The sequence below is a fragment of the Hyperolius riggenbachi genome, chromosome 3 (assembly GCF_040937935.1).
Source record: "Hyperolius riggenbachi isolate aHypRig1 chromosome 3, aHypRig1.pri, whole genome shotgun sequence".
Taxonomy (NCBI): domain Eukaryota; kingdom Metazoa; phylum Chordata; class Amphibia; order Anura; family Hyperoliidae; genus Hyperolius; species Hyperolius riggenbachi.
In genome coordinates, this window is record NC_090648.1 from 441010105 (window position 1) to 441022595 (window position 12491).

General features: G+C 45.3%; 1 protein-coding gene across 5 annotated transcripts in view; it reads left to right on the top strand.

The window, feature by feature from the left end:
- Positions 1 to 12022, top strand: part of LOC137564204 (protocadherin gamma-A5-like) — a 110053-nt gene extending 98031 nt beyond the window's left edge. For all 5 annotated transcript variants that reach the window (XM_068277768.1, XM_068277769.1, XM_068277771.1 and 2 more), the window contains exon 4: positions 11646 to 12022. In XM_068277768.1, coding sequence (XP_068133869.1) covers positions 11646 to 11863 — 218 coding nt within the window. In that variant the 3' untranslated portion in view covers positions 11864 to 12022. The remainder of the gene's footprint in view (positions 1 to 11645) is intronic.
- Positions 12023 to 12491: the final 469 nt, after the last annotated feature.

The window sequence follows — 12491 nt, forward strand, 5'->3', positions numbered from 1 at the left end:
CTATACTGGGCACTATACTAGCTATACTGGGCACTATACTGGGCACTATACTGGCTATACTGGGCACTATACTGGCTATATTGGGCACTATACTGGCTATACTGGGCACTTTACTGGCTATACTGGGCACTTTACTAGCTATACTGGGCACTATACTAGCTATACTGTGCACTTTACTAGCTCTACTGGGGCACTACCTACCAATACTGGGGCACTATACTAGTTATACTGGGCACTATACTAGCTATACTGGGGCACTACCTACCCAGACTGGGCACTACACTAGCTATACTGGGCACTTTACTAGCTATACTGTGCACTTTATTAGCTATACTGGGCACTATACTAGCTATACTGGGAACTTTACTAGCTATACTGAGGCACTACCTACCCATACTGGGCACTATACTAGCTATACTGGGACACACTGGGGGGATCACGCGGCCTGCACCAATCCAGCATTTCCTACCCCCGGCTTATATGGAGGTCAATCATTTTTCCCTGTTTTTTCAGGTAAAAGTTGGGGCATCGGCTTATATGCGGGTCGGCTTATATGCGAGTATTAACGGTAATATCTGTACTGGTTTACTGCTGACTAGTTGAACACTGACCTATTAGTCTTACAATACCCAGCTAACTTTTTACATATGTATTGGTATAGGAGGTTTAATCGACGTTTTACTAGCATCGTCTAGACAGCTAGGACTGCATCAGCTGGTGCCAGTTCCAGTGGCACCAGTACTAGCTTTCCCAAAACAACATTAGTTTGTCACATGAGCATGTGCACACCACCTAGCTTTAGTCTGTGAGACCTAGAGCCACCGGAGGATGGCTGGATCTGGACAGTAGTGATGCTGCTCTAGCTCTGAGTGGGGGACAAGGACACCTGGGGCTGGAGGAGGCCACAAACACACTGCCTACAGAAACAGAGTAGTAGTACGCGATACCAGACAGTGCTGAATTAGTCAGCACTAGCCATGCTGTACAGTATATCTATATATATAATAGGCTAAGTACCTCAACCTTCAAGCAAGAAGAAGAAGTAGCGCCCTGCCCCCAGGGCCGGTCCAAGGAACAAGAAGGGGCCGGTCCAAGCAAGAAGAAGTAGCGCCCTGCCCCCAGGGGCAGTTCTAGACTTGCCACCGAGCTGGAGGGGGTCCGCCGCGCTGGAGGGGGTAGCGGCCAGCAAGGGGGTATTGGGCACATATCTGTGCTCCCCCTCTAGCTTAAGTTCAGCAGCCGCCGCTATTAGTAAGAGGCAGTGGGCGGGGATGACTCATCTCTTCCGCGTTCCAGCATGCGTTCCACTGTCCTCACTTCCTGCAATGCCGTCCACTTACAATACAGTGGGCGGCATTGCAGGAAGTGACGACAGTGGAACGCACGCTGGAACGCGGAAGAGGTGAGTCATCCCCGCCCGCTGCCTCTTACTAATAGCGGCGGCGGCGGCTGCTGCTAACCTTAAGCTGGAGGGGGGGCGCAGATAGGGGACCCAGGTGAGGGAGGGGGGGTCTGACCCCCCTCCCCGCCGCTGTGCCCAATATCCCCTTCCTGCCCGCTACCCTCTTATGCAGCGTATGCTATGCTGCGGGTCCGCTAGTAGTGTTTTATTTGTGGTTTAGATAAGCTTTATGTTTAGTAGGGCTTTATACCATTTTTTAAAAGTTCTCCAGAATTGCAGAACATATGTGTTTCTTTGCACCTGGTCTGGATTTATTACAAATGATCTACTATTAGGTGGCAAAGATTTTTTTTTACCTGTGGGTCACTTACCCAATAGTAAAGATAGCTGAAATGTTTGCTGTTCTTACAGCAATGACCCATGCAAGTGTAGGAAACATTCAGTGTGCATTCACACTATGCATGTTACCGCACCCTGTGTTGCTCACCCTGTGTTGCTGCACCCTGTGTTGCTCACCTTGTGTTGCTCACTTTGTGTTGCTGCACACTCTTGCTGTGTTGCTGCACCCTGTGTTACTCTTGCTGTGTTGCTCACCCTGTGTTGCTGCACCGTGTGTTATGGCCCATACTCACGGGCTACTTTTGTAGAGTGTCGCTAGCACACGGGAGCGTGTGCGCGACAGTTCGGCGACAGCTCGTCGCCAGGTCCCTCCGCATACACACCGTGGAAGAGGGACCAGTGATGCGACGGAAGCTGTCGCCGACATTCCTCCCCCCCCCCCCCCCCCGCCGGAAACTCAGTGCTCCAGCTATTAGGTTGCTGTCGCTAGTCCGCATACACACGGACTAGCGACAGTTGCGGCGACAATTGTAGCCCGTGAGTATGGGCCATTACTCTTGCTGTGTTGTTCACCTTGTGTTGCTGCACCCTGTGTTCCTTACGCTGTGTTGCTCACCCTGTGTTGCTGCACCCTGTGTTGCTCACCTTGTGTTGCTCACTTTGTGTTGCTGCACACTCTTGCTGTGTTGCTCACCCTGTGTTGCTGCACCGTGTGTTATGGCCCATACTCACGGGCTACTTTTGTAGAGTGTCGCTAGCACACGGGAGCGTGTGCGCGACAGTTCGGCGACAGCTCGTCGCCAGGTCCCTCCGCATACACACCGTGGAAGAGGGACCAGTGATGCGACGGAAGCTGTCGCCGACATTCCTCCCCCCCCCCCCCCCCCCCCCCCCGCCGGAAACTCAGTGCTCCAGCTATTAGGTTGCTGTCGCTAGTCCGCATACACACGGACTAGCGACAGTTGCGGCGACAATTGTAGCCCGTGAGTATGGGCCATTACTCTTGCTGTGTTGTTCACCTTGTGTTGCTGCACCCTGTGTTGCTTACGCTGTGTTGCTCACCCTGTATTGCTGCAGCCTGTGTTGCTGCACCCTGTGTTGCTGCAACCTGTTTTGTTCACCCTGTGTTGCTGCACCCTGCGTTGCTCACTCTGTGTTGCTGGCTGCACCCTGCGTTGCTCACTCTGTGTTGCTGCATGTGAAAATACTACCCAGACAACTGTATGGGCATGTTCACATCTCTGCACTGTAATGAACCACATTAGCTATCCCTTTCTACAGTGCCTCTCTGCATAATGTGTCAGTAGTGAGCAAGTGTACATTGCGTTACGCTCTCATTGTAGCACAGGCATTATGCAATACACACTCCGGCTTGATCCAACTCATTTTTTCTCAAAGATTTCTCCTAGATGATATTTTGACACCTCATTAGCAAGAAAATAGTCAACATAATTTTATAGTACTTTCACTATCACCTACTTTTTTGTACTTTTTCAACTGCAGTGTTCCTTATTTTAAATAGAAGATGAAAATGATCTCCCTGGAGAAAACTTAGGAGAAAAATTTAATTGGGTCTGGCCCATAGTGTGAACTAAGCCTTAAAGGTCGTCCTCTACTGCGCCTACGCAGTACACTCCGGACAACTCGGACCTCATTGACAGCAGCGCAGACGCAGTAGAGGACGACCTTGAGGTCAGCCTCTGCACCGGCGGGGACCTCGGGCCGGCGGCTGGGAGTGGAGCTGAGGCGCTGGACGTAGCGGCGGCAAGGGGCTGGAGGAAGCCCCGGGTAAGTAGGTTGGGGGGAAGCTTATTTTGGCTGATGTTTCCTTTAACATATAACGATAGGTAATGTTTATTGTAACCAGGCCTAGTTTGAAGGATCACTAATGTTCTCCAGTATGCTTAAAATATTTCCAACTCTGGAGAGTGTTTGTAAATGACATCCAACATGTCCTTCAACAGTGAACTATAGGCTAGTCCACACTGACATTATTGTCTGGGGAGATATTGGGGTGTATGCACTAAACTGTGTTAAGCAGAATTACATGCGTAAAGTCGTATGCATGATGAGTAGCATGTAATGTATTGCATGTAATGTATTGCATTCTGCTCTACTCATCATGCGGTAAGAATTTACGCATATAATTCTGCTTAAAGTAAACCAAGTAGCATTTTTAGCGCTCAGTGCCTCTTAATAGCACATTAAAAATGTATGGTAACAATGTGGCTCATTACAAAAAAAAATCCATGCTACCTCTTCTTTTTACATTTAAATGTGTGTTAAAGGCTTTTATTACCCTACTTCCATGGCCTGCTGTCTATTGAAAAAGAAAAGGCAGATTAGGACTGCTGTAATTAGCAGTAGCAATGAGCAAACAAAATATTTCATCAGCAGGGGGTGAGGAGGAAGTACAATGTGCTTCTAAGAGTTAATAGAAGTCACACTTGATTACCTTTCCCTGGATAAAAAAAATGCAGAGGGAAGGAGAGGGGGGGGGGGGAATGGCAGCTCCTACAGCTATTAGAAACCAGGACAAACTGCAGAAAAAGAAAAGCTACATGGATCTCTTTAATGCAGTTTTGTGCATGCACCCAATTGAATCTAATTGATTATGTGTACATGCATGAGAATACTGTATGATTTTTTATTTTATCCCCGCAACTGTTCCACACTATAGGAGTGGTACTTAATGACATCCTATGGAGCTACATATTTATGCTAAATTTAGTTAAAGACTGAGTTTGCTAGGATAAAGAATTATATCGGTTGCCTACCTAGGATCTGCATGAATTATCAATTTTATGCTCCTGACAGTACCTCTGACACTTTAAGGTACTTAACCTAGGGAAGGCATTAAACACTCCGGAGGGAGTGTCTCCTGCAGATATGGATTTTATTTAATGTCAGCTCATGGCCTGACAAGTGTCCTCAGATCAGTATCTGCCAACTCAGCGGGATATTTTCTTTGAAGGCAATGGAATATGTCAGCTGAGTAACCAGAGACACACATCTGAACAGCTGTCAACTGCAGTGGGAATTACTGTATTTTTCTTGCAAACATTCCTTCCATTGGTATTAACCCGTTTTTCTAGCTTAAATACCTTACCCCAGTGACAGAGGTACTTTAAACATACTTTACACTGCTATTTTACTATGCATGCTGCTTTAATCTCTCTTGTCAAAAGCCTAACCCAAACTAATCCCTTTCATTGCACATTACCCTCCCCCTTAAAGAGACTCTGAAGCGAGAATAAATCTCGCTTCAGAGCTCATAGTTAGCAGGAGCATGTGTGCCCCTGCTAAACCGCCGCTATTGCGCCTCTAAACGGGGGTCCCTTCACCCCCAAACCCACCCCCGCAAGACTTGGTCGCAGACTTGGTCGTTCCTGGAGGCAGGGCTAACGGCTGCAGCCCTGCCTCCAGTCGCGTCTATCAGCGGCGCATCACCGCCTCTCCCCCGCCCCTCTCAGTGAAGGAAGACTGAGAGGGGCGGGGGAGAGGCGGAGATACGCGCTGCCAGACGCGCGTGGGGCAGGGCTGCGGCGGTTAGCCCTGCCCCAACCAGGAAGCGCTTCCCCGCTGCACCGAGGGGATTTGGGGGATCAGGGACCCCGTTTTGCGGCGCGATAGCGGCGGTTTAGCAGGGGCACGCATGCCCCTGCTAACTATGAGGTCTGAAGCGAGATTTATTCTCGCTTCAGACTCTCTTTAAAGCTAATTCCTTCCTAATGTCTAACTATAACCACTCATTTGACTTCTTTCTGATGCTTATCCTTAAGGGGATCCAGACAAATTTTATTCTGCAGTTTGTTCTGTTTTCTAATAGCTGTAGGAGATGTCCTCCCCCCTCCCCTTTCCCTCTGCCCTTATTTATCCAGGGTAAGGTGTGAAGGTAATCAAATGTGACTTCTCTAAACTGTTTGAAGCACAGTGTTTTACACCCCCCCCCCCCCCCCGCTGATGAAAGCTTTTGTTTGCTCATTGCCACTGCTAATACAGCAGTCCATATCTGTCTGCTCATTCTATGGATGGCAGGCTGTGGAATTAGGGTAATAAAACCCTCTAACAAACATTTAAATGTAAAAATAAAAGGTAAAATCAATCTTTTTTAGTAATGAGCCACATTGTTAGACTGGATTTTTTGTGTACTATTGAGATGCCTTGGGGCTAAAAATGCTGCTCGGTTCACTTTAGATTTCCATCAACTAAAGTTAACCTTACCCTATCAACTTAATCCTCCTAATTGACACCTAACCCTTACCAATAACCGATACTCACCTTCCATCACCTTTCATTTTGGGCATTTTTGGTTTATTATAGTTAAATGCTGAGTACTAAAATTACTCAAGGAAGTGTGCCAGAAGGCCCAGTGCTAAAAAATAACCTCCTGCAGACAATGCCTGGTGTCAAAATCACCTTCTGGCCAGAAACCCACTAGGAGCGATTTCTAATCGCTAGTGATTTGAAAATGCTCTTCCTAATGCAATGCTATGGGGGATTTTCATAGAATCACATTGCTCAGGTGGGACCACACCCATAGCATTGCATTAGCAAGAGTTTTCAAATCACAAAGCGCTCATAAAATCGCTCCTAGTGGGTTTCTGGCCTCAGTGAACCTAACTGAACTGTTCATCTGTCCAAGCCTTCTGTGAGTCCAAAGGAGTGAGAAACCATTTATTTTATAAATCACTGCTATAGATGGTTGAATTTCCCCCAGATATATTCCTCTCATAGACAATTCATGGAAAAGCATGTACTCAGCCTTATAAAGTGATTGATTTGTAAGTCTTATGCTCGATGGTCAGAGTCACATTGTTGTGTCTCATTTCTGCTCCCTATGTAGGCTAAAGCAAGAAGCAGAATAAAGATATCACATTTAGAGATCAGTCACTTTATTTGAGTAGACCATCTCTAATCACTATATAAGAAAGTAGTGATGGTCATGTCTGGGAGAACTCACGTAGAAGTATGTGATCAGTTTGGACAGGTGATAGATATGTATGCCCCTGATTTGCTAGTCATGATTGTCACAGACCGCAAGGGCCGGTCTGCGATCAAGGTCAATCGATCAGAGTCAGAAATCCTCTCACACTGTCATTTTGCTCATCACAAAGTGTAACCTGACTTCGCAAGTTGATGAACCGACTAGCAGAGGGGCGTTCGGACGCCAAAGGATTCACCGCACACATACAATTCAAAGATCTGCCACCAAGCGGGTTACACAGCCCGCTACTGTAATTATGCTAATACTTCGAGAACGCTGTTAACCCTTTGCAGTATGCAGGAATCTGGGTCAGATCTGAATATCTGAGCCGGGTCCAAGCATACGGGTTATAAATGTACACTTCTATTAAACACAGGGTAGCGGTTTCAGGAGAATAGGTACGATTGTGTATGTTCAGCAACAGGTCGTAACCGCTAAATGATATACACTAATTAACATATGCACACAAAGCTTAAAAATAAAAGGGATAAAATCAGAAAGTTCTTACTTTAGTTACAGCTGAGCAGTCCATTTGGAGAATGAAGAAACAGAGTCCGGTTCAAATGCAGGCATTGATATCAGAAAAGTCCTTGAAAGAAAGCATGTGTTCGGTCCTCCTGGAACGCATACATTTTGGAGAACTGGGTGGGTTTGTTCCTGCCCCAACTTTTATAGGAACTGAGTTTTGGGCTGTCTTTACCTGGAAAGTAGGTGTGTTTAAGGCGGGAGTTAACTCCTAATCAGCAAGGTTGTCGCCCCCAGAACTCAGAGCAGAAAATGTAGCATTTATTAATCATCTGTGTGACTCCGCCCCAGATTGGCGTATCACAAATCCGAGACTATATTCATAAGCGGCCTGCGACCCTGTATCAATGAGGCTACACATGCCTATTCTGTCGCGTTCGGTCTGCGCATGCTGAATAAAGCAGTTTCCCGAATGACCCCTGACAGTTGGAAAATTGTAATTCGGGTGGATGATAGAACTGGTTTATGGGTATCAGAAAATTTATTTTTTGTCTTTCTGTGACAAGCCTATTTTGAATTACAAATACATTAAAGTTCTCTTTGTTTGATTCTAAGATTCTGGAGGGAATCCCTTATCTTTACTGGTTGTATCTGGTATCTTTTGGGAATGCTGTAGACCAAATGGTCTCAGCAGGAGGGTTAGCCACCTGTGACATTCCTCTATGGGTGAGGGGTTTGCTTCCCTTCAGAAAAGAGGGAAAGGAAAGACATTTGTTTACATTTACACAGGACTGACAGTGTAACAAACATTGAAGAGACAGCTGCGGTGAACAGCGATACCATCTGCCTGCCTAGCGATCTATCCATGCCTCGGGCATCTAGTACGCGGAGGACGGGTTTGTCAGCAGCACATAGGGTTGCATTGTCGCGTGCACGCACGCGCAGACAGGACCTTTATGCGGGGAGGAAGCACGTCAGCTGACCGGGCGGTCGGCTGACGTCAGAGGAGACGCTCGCCGCTCCTCATTGGTTGATGGGAGTGGGCGTGCCGGAGGGGTCTCCTCTGCTTCTTAAGCCTTGCAGAATCACTCGCAACTTGTCTGCTGTTGCGAATACTTCGTGTTAGCGCTCAGACCTTAGATAGATCCGGTGTGCTTTGATCCGGGAGGAAACCGGGGATTTCACACAGAGATATGAATTGTTTGATAGCTATAATTATAAGTGATATACTGTATATTATCTATGTATGACTCTGGCTCGTTTTGACTACTCTTCCGCTCAGTGATTCTGTACTTCTGCCCGTCTGATCTTGCTGCCGACTCTGCCTGTTAAAACCTTCTTGCCTTTGCCTTCTGATTTTGTACTGTATCTGTCTGTCTGTTGCCAACTTGATTAGTCTGACCACTCTACTCTCACTAGAGGGCCCTTGTCTCTGGTGAGGGGCTCTGTACTGTTAGTACCCACCAGCTCCTCTGGTGAGGTATAGCTAAACCTATCAGTACTACTGTTGCACCAGGCACTATACTTTGCTAGTAGCTATCACATTAGCTGTCAGGTATACTTGTATTCTTGGTGATTCTGCAGATCACCATATAATCAGGTATATATCTGTATTATAGGTGATACTGCAGATCACCTAATAATCAGAACTCTGTTACTTGCTGACACATATCGTTACAGACAGTAATGGGCTGGGCTATTACGAAAGTTGTTGGCGATTACGCACGACTTTCCGTAATGTTCGTCACAATGATTATGTGCTAAAGCAGGTTGTGATCACAGCAAATCAGAGCTTTGCAAATCTATCAGCTGATCAAACAAATGACATGCTTCTCTGTGAGTTCTGCTAGACATGACCATCACTATTAGACAGTGATGAGTATCAGGGAGTAGTGTTAGTGTTTGAATTCAGAAGAACATTCAGCACTTAATCTGCCGACAGGTTTTTATTTATTTTTTTAAAATCATGTAGCGATGATAGCTACTGTGCAGCAGCACCCCCCCCCCCCCACAGATAGCTACTGTGCAGCAGCACCCCCCCCCCCCACCCGCTTCGATCGCCTCCGGTGATCTGCGATCAGGAAATCCCGTTCAAAGAACGGGATTTCCTGGAGGGCTTCCCCCGTCGCCATGGCGACGGGTGGGATGACGTCACCGACGTCATGATGTCATTGGGAGTCCCGATCCACCCCTCAGCGCTGCCTGGCGCTGATAGGCCAGGCTGCGCAAAGGGTCTGGGGGGGGGGGGGCGGCGCGGCGGGTAGTGGCGAATCGGCGCTGAGTGGCTGCGATCGGTATGCACACGCAGCTAGCAAAGAAAAAAAATTTTGCAAATCGGCCAAGCAGGGCCTGAGAAATCCTCCTGCGCAGCTTACCCCAAACTAAGTTCGGGGTTACCGCCAGGAAGGTTAATTTAATTTGCGCTTCACGAAGCGTTTCATATCCTTCCTAGTATCAGATTCATGTAGACTAAAGCCAGGTTCAGTGCTGATTGATGCTTAAAGGACAACTATCAAAGTTAACTAAAATTCTAAATGCCATGTATATTTCCAGTAATTACTAGCAAATAGCAATACAAAGGCTTTTTTTTCATCTTTGCATTTATTATGTGAAGAAAATATGAAATTTACAGAGAACAGTTTTCACAGTGGGGATTAATATGGAGGACTGTACCCAGCACATCCAGCATACAGAAACAGTCCTTACAGGCTGTAATCCTGTGACTGAAATGACTTCAGAATGGCAGAAAGCAGAAATACAGCATTAAAATAGTGTGTAAATAACTCAGCAGCTGCAGCTCTATGTGCCTGATCATGTGTCTCTCTCTGCTTCAGTTAGTTTTAAAATAAACAAAGATTACAGCCAGGAAGAGCTAATTCTGAATGGCGGATGTAAGCATCCAAGAACCGGAATTAAGTAAGGGTCCTTCTCTTTAGATCCTTTCTCTGTAGTTGAAAAATCTCTCAGCTGTTCTCATATGATCTGTGAGAAAGTAGTATGTGTGGGCAGGGCAGAAACAAGCATTAAAAGACATTTATCGATTAAAGCATTTTTTTTTAAATGCTGTATGTTAGTGCACACATAACGTCAAGTACAAGAGGCGGTTTCTTTTCTCACACAGCTCTGCCTCTCTGCTGTAATATTATCCCGACACATCCAGATAAAAAAATATGTCCAATCTGCAGGACAGACCATGTTCCTGTACAGGGGAGGTTGCTATCAACTCCTCAGTGTATGGTCTAGTAATCACCCAGCTGAAAGAATCTTATTCATGTGGTGATAAGGGGTTAAATTAGCAGAAATGTGTGTGTTAAGGTGGCCATACATGATAGATTTGCAGCAGATTCGACGACCATCAGATAGATTTCTGTCAGATGCCAGTCAGGTTGAATCTGACAGGAACCTATCTGATGTGTGCCACACACTAGGAACAGATTTCCAATAGATTTTCAGAATTAAATCTATTGGAAATCTATTGAAAATCGATCTAAAGGCATTACTTCACCATTAGATCCAATGCAACTCTATGGTAGCAGATCGACCTAGATTTTCCATCCTGTCAGATAGATCAAATCGATCGAAATGTGCCGCAAATCTATCAATTGGTCGTTTGATGCATTGATTTGCAATGAAACGATTCGATCCATTGAACACTGAAATCGAACAGTGTATGGGCCCCTTTATTGTCTTCACTTATCTGACTGTTTAGAAAGATATATTTATCAAGGTTTCTCCTCTCCCTGCATGGAGCAGAGGTTGCTACAAGCTGCAGACAGGAGCCAGAAGTGAAACATCACGAGCAGTCAGTCAGGAGTGGTGTATACATACCCATATACAGTGGTGTATGCCTGATAAGTATTTATATCTCCACTGCTAGTAATATCACAGCCATATCCCAGCACCTCTAGCTACCTGTTACCTCAATTGATCAGATCAGCTTTCCTCCTCAGCCTCTGTGTATACTGTGAGGAGAACACAGTGAAGTATTTGTGAGCTGTGTTAGAAGTGAAGGATGATTTTAAAGCAGACAGAGAGAACTGATGTAATAAATACAGCGCCCCTGGCCCTAGTGGTAATGTGAACCCTAATACAGAGTATTAAAGAAAAGTGTTTATCGATAGTTGTAAACCATTTCTCTGTGAATAGTGACACCTATCTACATGGTACAGTCCTGGTCTCGACGCCGATCCATGAAGCAGGGCTCTGATGGACTGGAATTTCCTTCACACAAACTTTGATAAGAGACTTCTGAAAAGCCTTCTCTTGTTACTGGCTAATAGCTCTATAAATATGGGGGGGGTTTACAGAATGACCGCTTCTTTGATAGTTGTCCTTTATGTGTGGTGTTCTGAATTTGAACACCAACACTGTTAGGGGGTGGATCTATTGTGTAGCCTGAATGTGAGGTTAAATAAATTTTTTGTATATCTAATTTTCACTCTGCTCTTACAGAAGCTGCTGAAGGCTCCAACATTGGAGGAGGAACAGGGACTATGGGTCTTGGTGCCTGCTACGGGCCTCAATTCACTTTGCAGCATGTACCTGACTACAGACAGAATATATATATTCCGGGGACTGCTACTCTTAATGCTGCTGTGAAACAGGAAGTAAAGACTCCTGCACCTTCAGGAGGGAACAAGAAAAAAGCAGCCAAAAAGGAGAAAAAATAACATTTCCAACAACGCGTGCATCTTGCACCAATGGAACATATTCCTCTAAGCACTTAACCCCAACCAAATCATATTGAATGTCATTGTTACAAGGAAGGGCAAAAAAATTGAAGGTGAATGTTCACGGTTCCCAATGAAAAGTTGGTTTTGATAGTTGAACTTTTCATGAACCATATCGAATTTTTTTCATACATGCAATGATAATTTATATTTGGCAGCGATTTGTTATACGGTTTTCTTTTTTTTTCCAGCTGTACTAAAATGCCCCACCTAAAAAAAAAATGGTTATAGATATATAATTTTGTACAAATTTTTCCAGGTCAGCCAATGACGAAAACAAAAAAGGAAAAGTCAATTGACTCTAAAACCTTTGCACTGTAATTTTAAACTTCGTATTTCCTTTGTTAATGTTTAGACTAGTGGGATTGTTGATATAAACTACCATAGTGTAAGGTTCTTATAGATTGTAGCATACATACAGTACCTTCTAAAAAGAATGCTCTTTTTTGTGTTAAGCTGTGATAAATGATAAGCAAGGATCAAGACTGAAGAGCACATTTTTCTTTGCCAAGAAAATTTAACTTTAGAATTTCCTCAGCCCTCATCGTTCAATACGGAGTACTTTCCT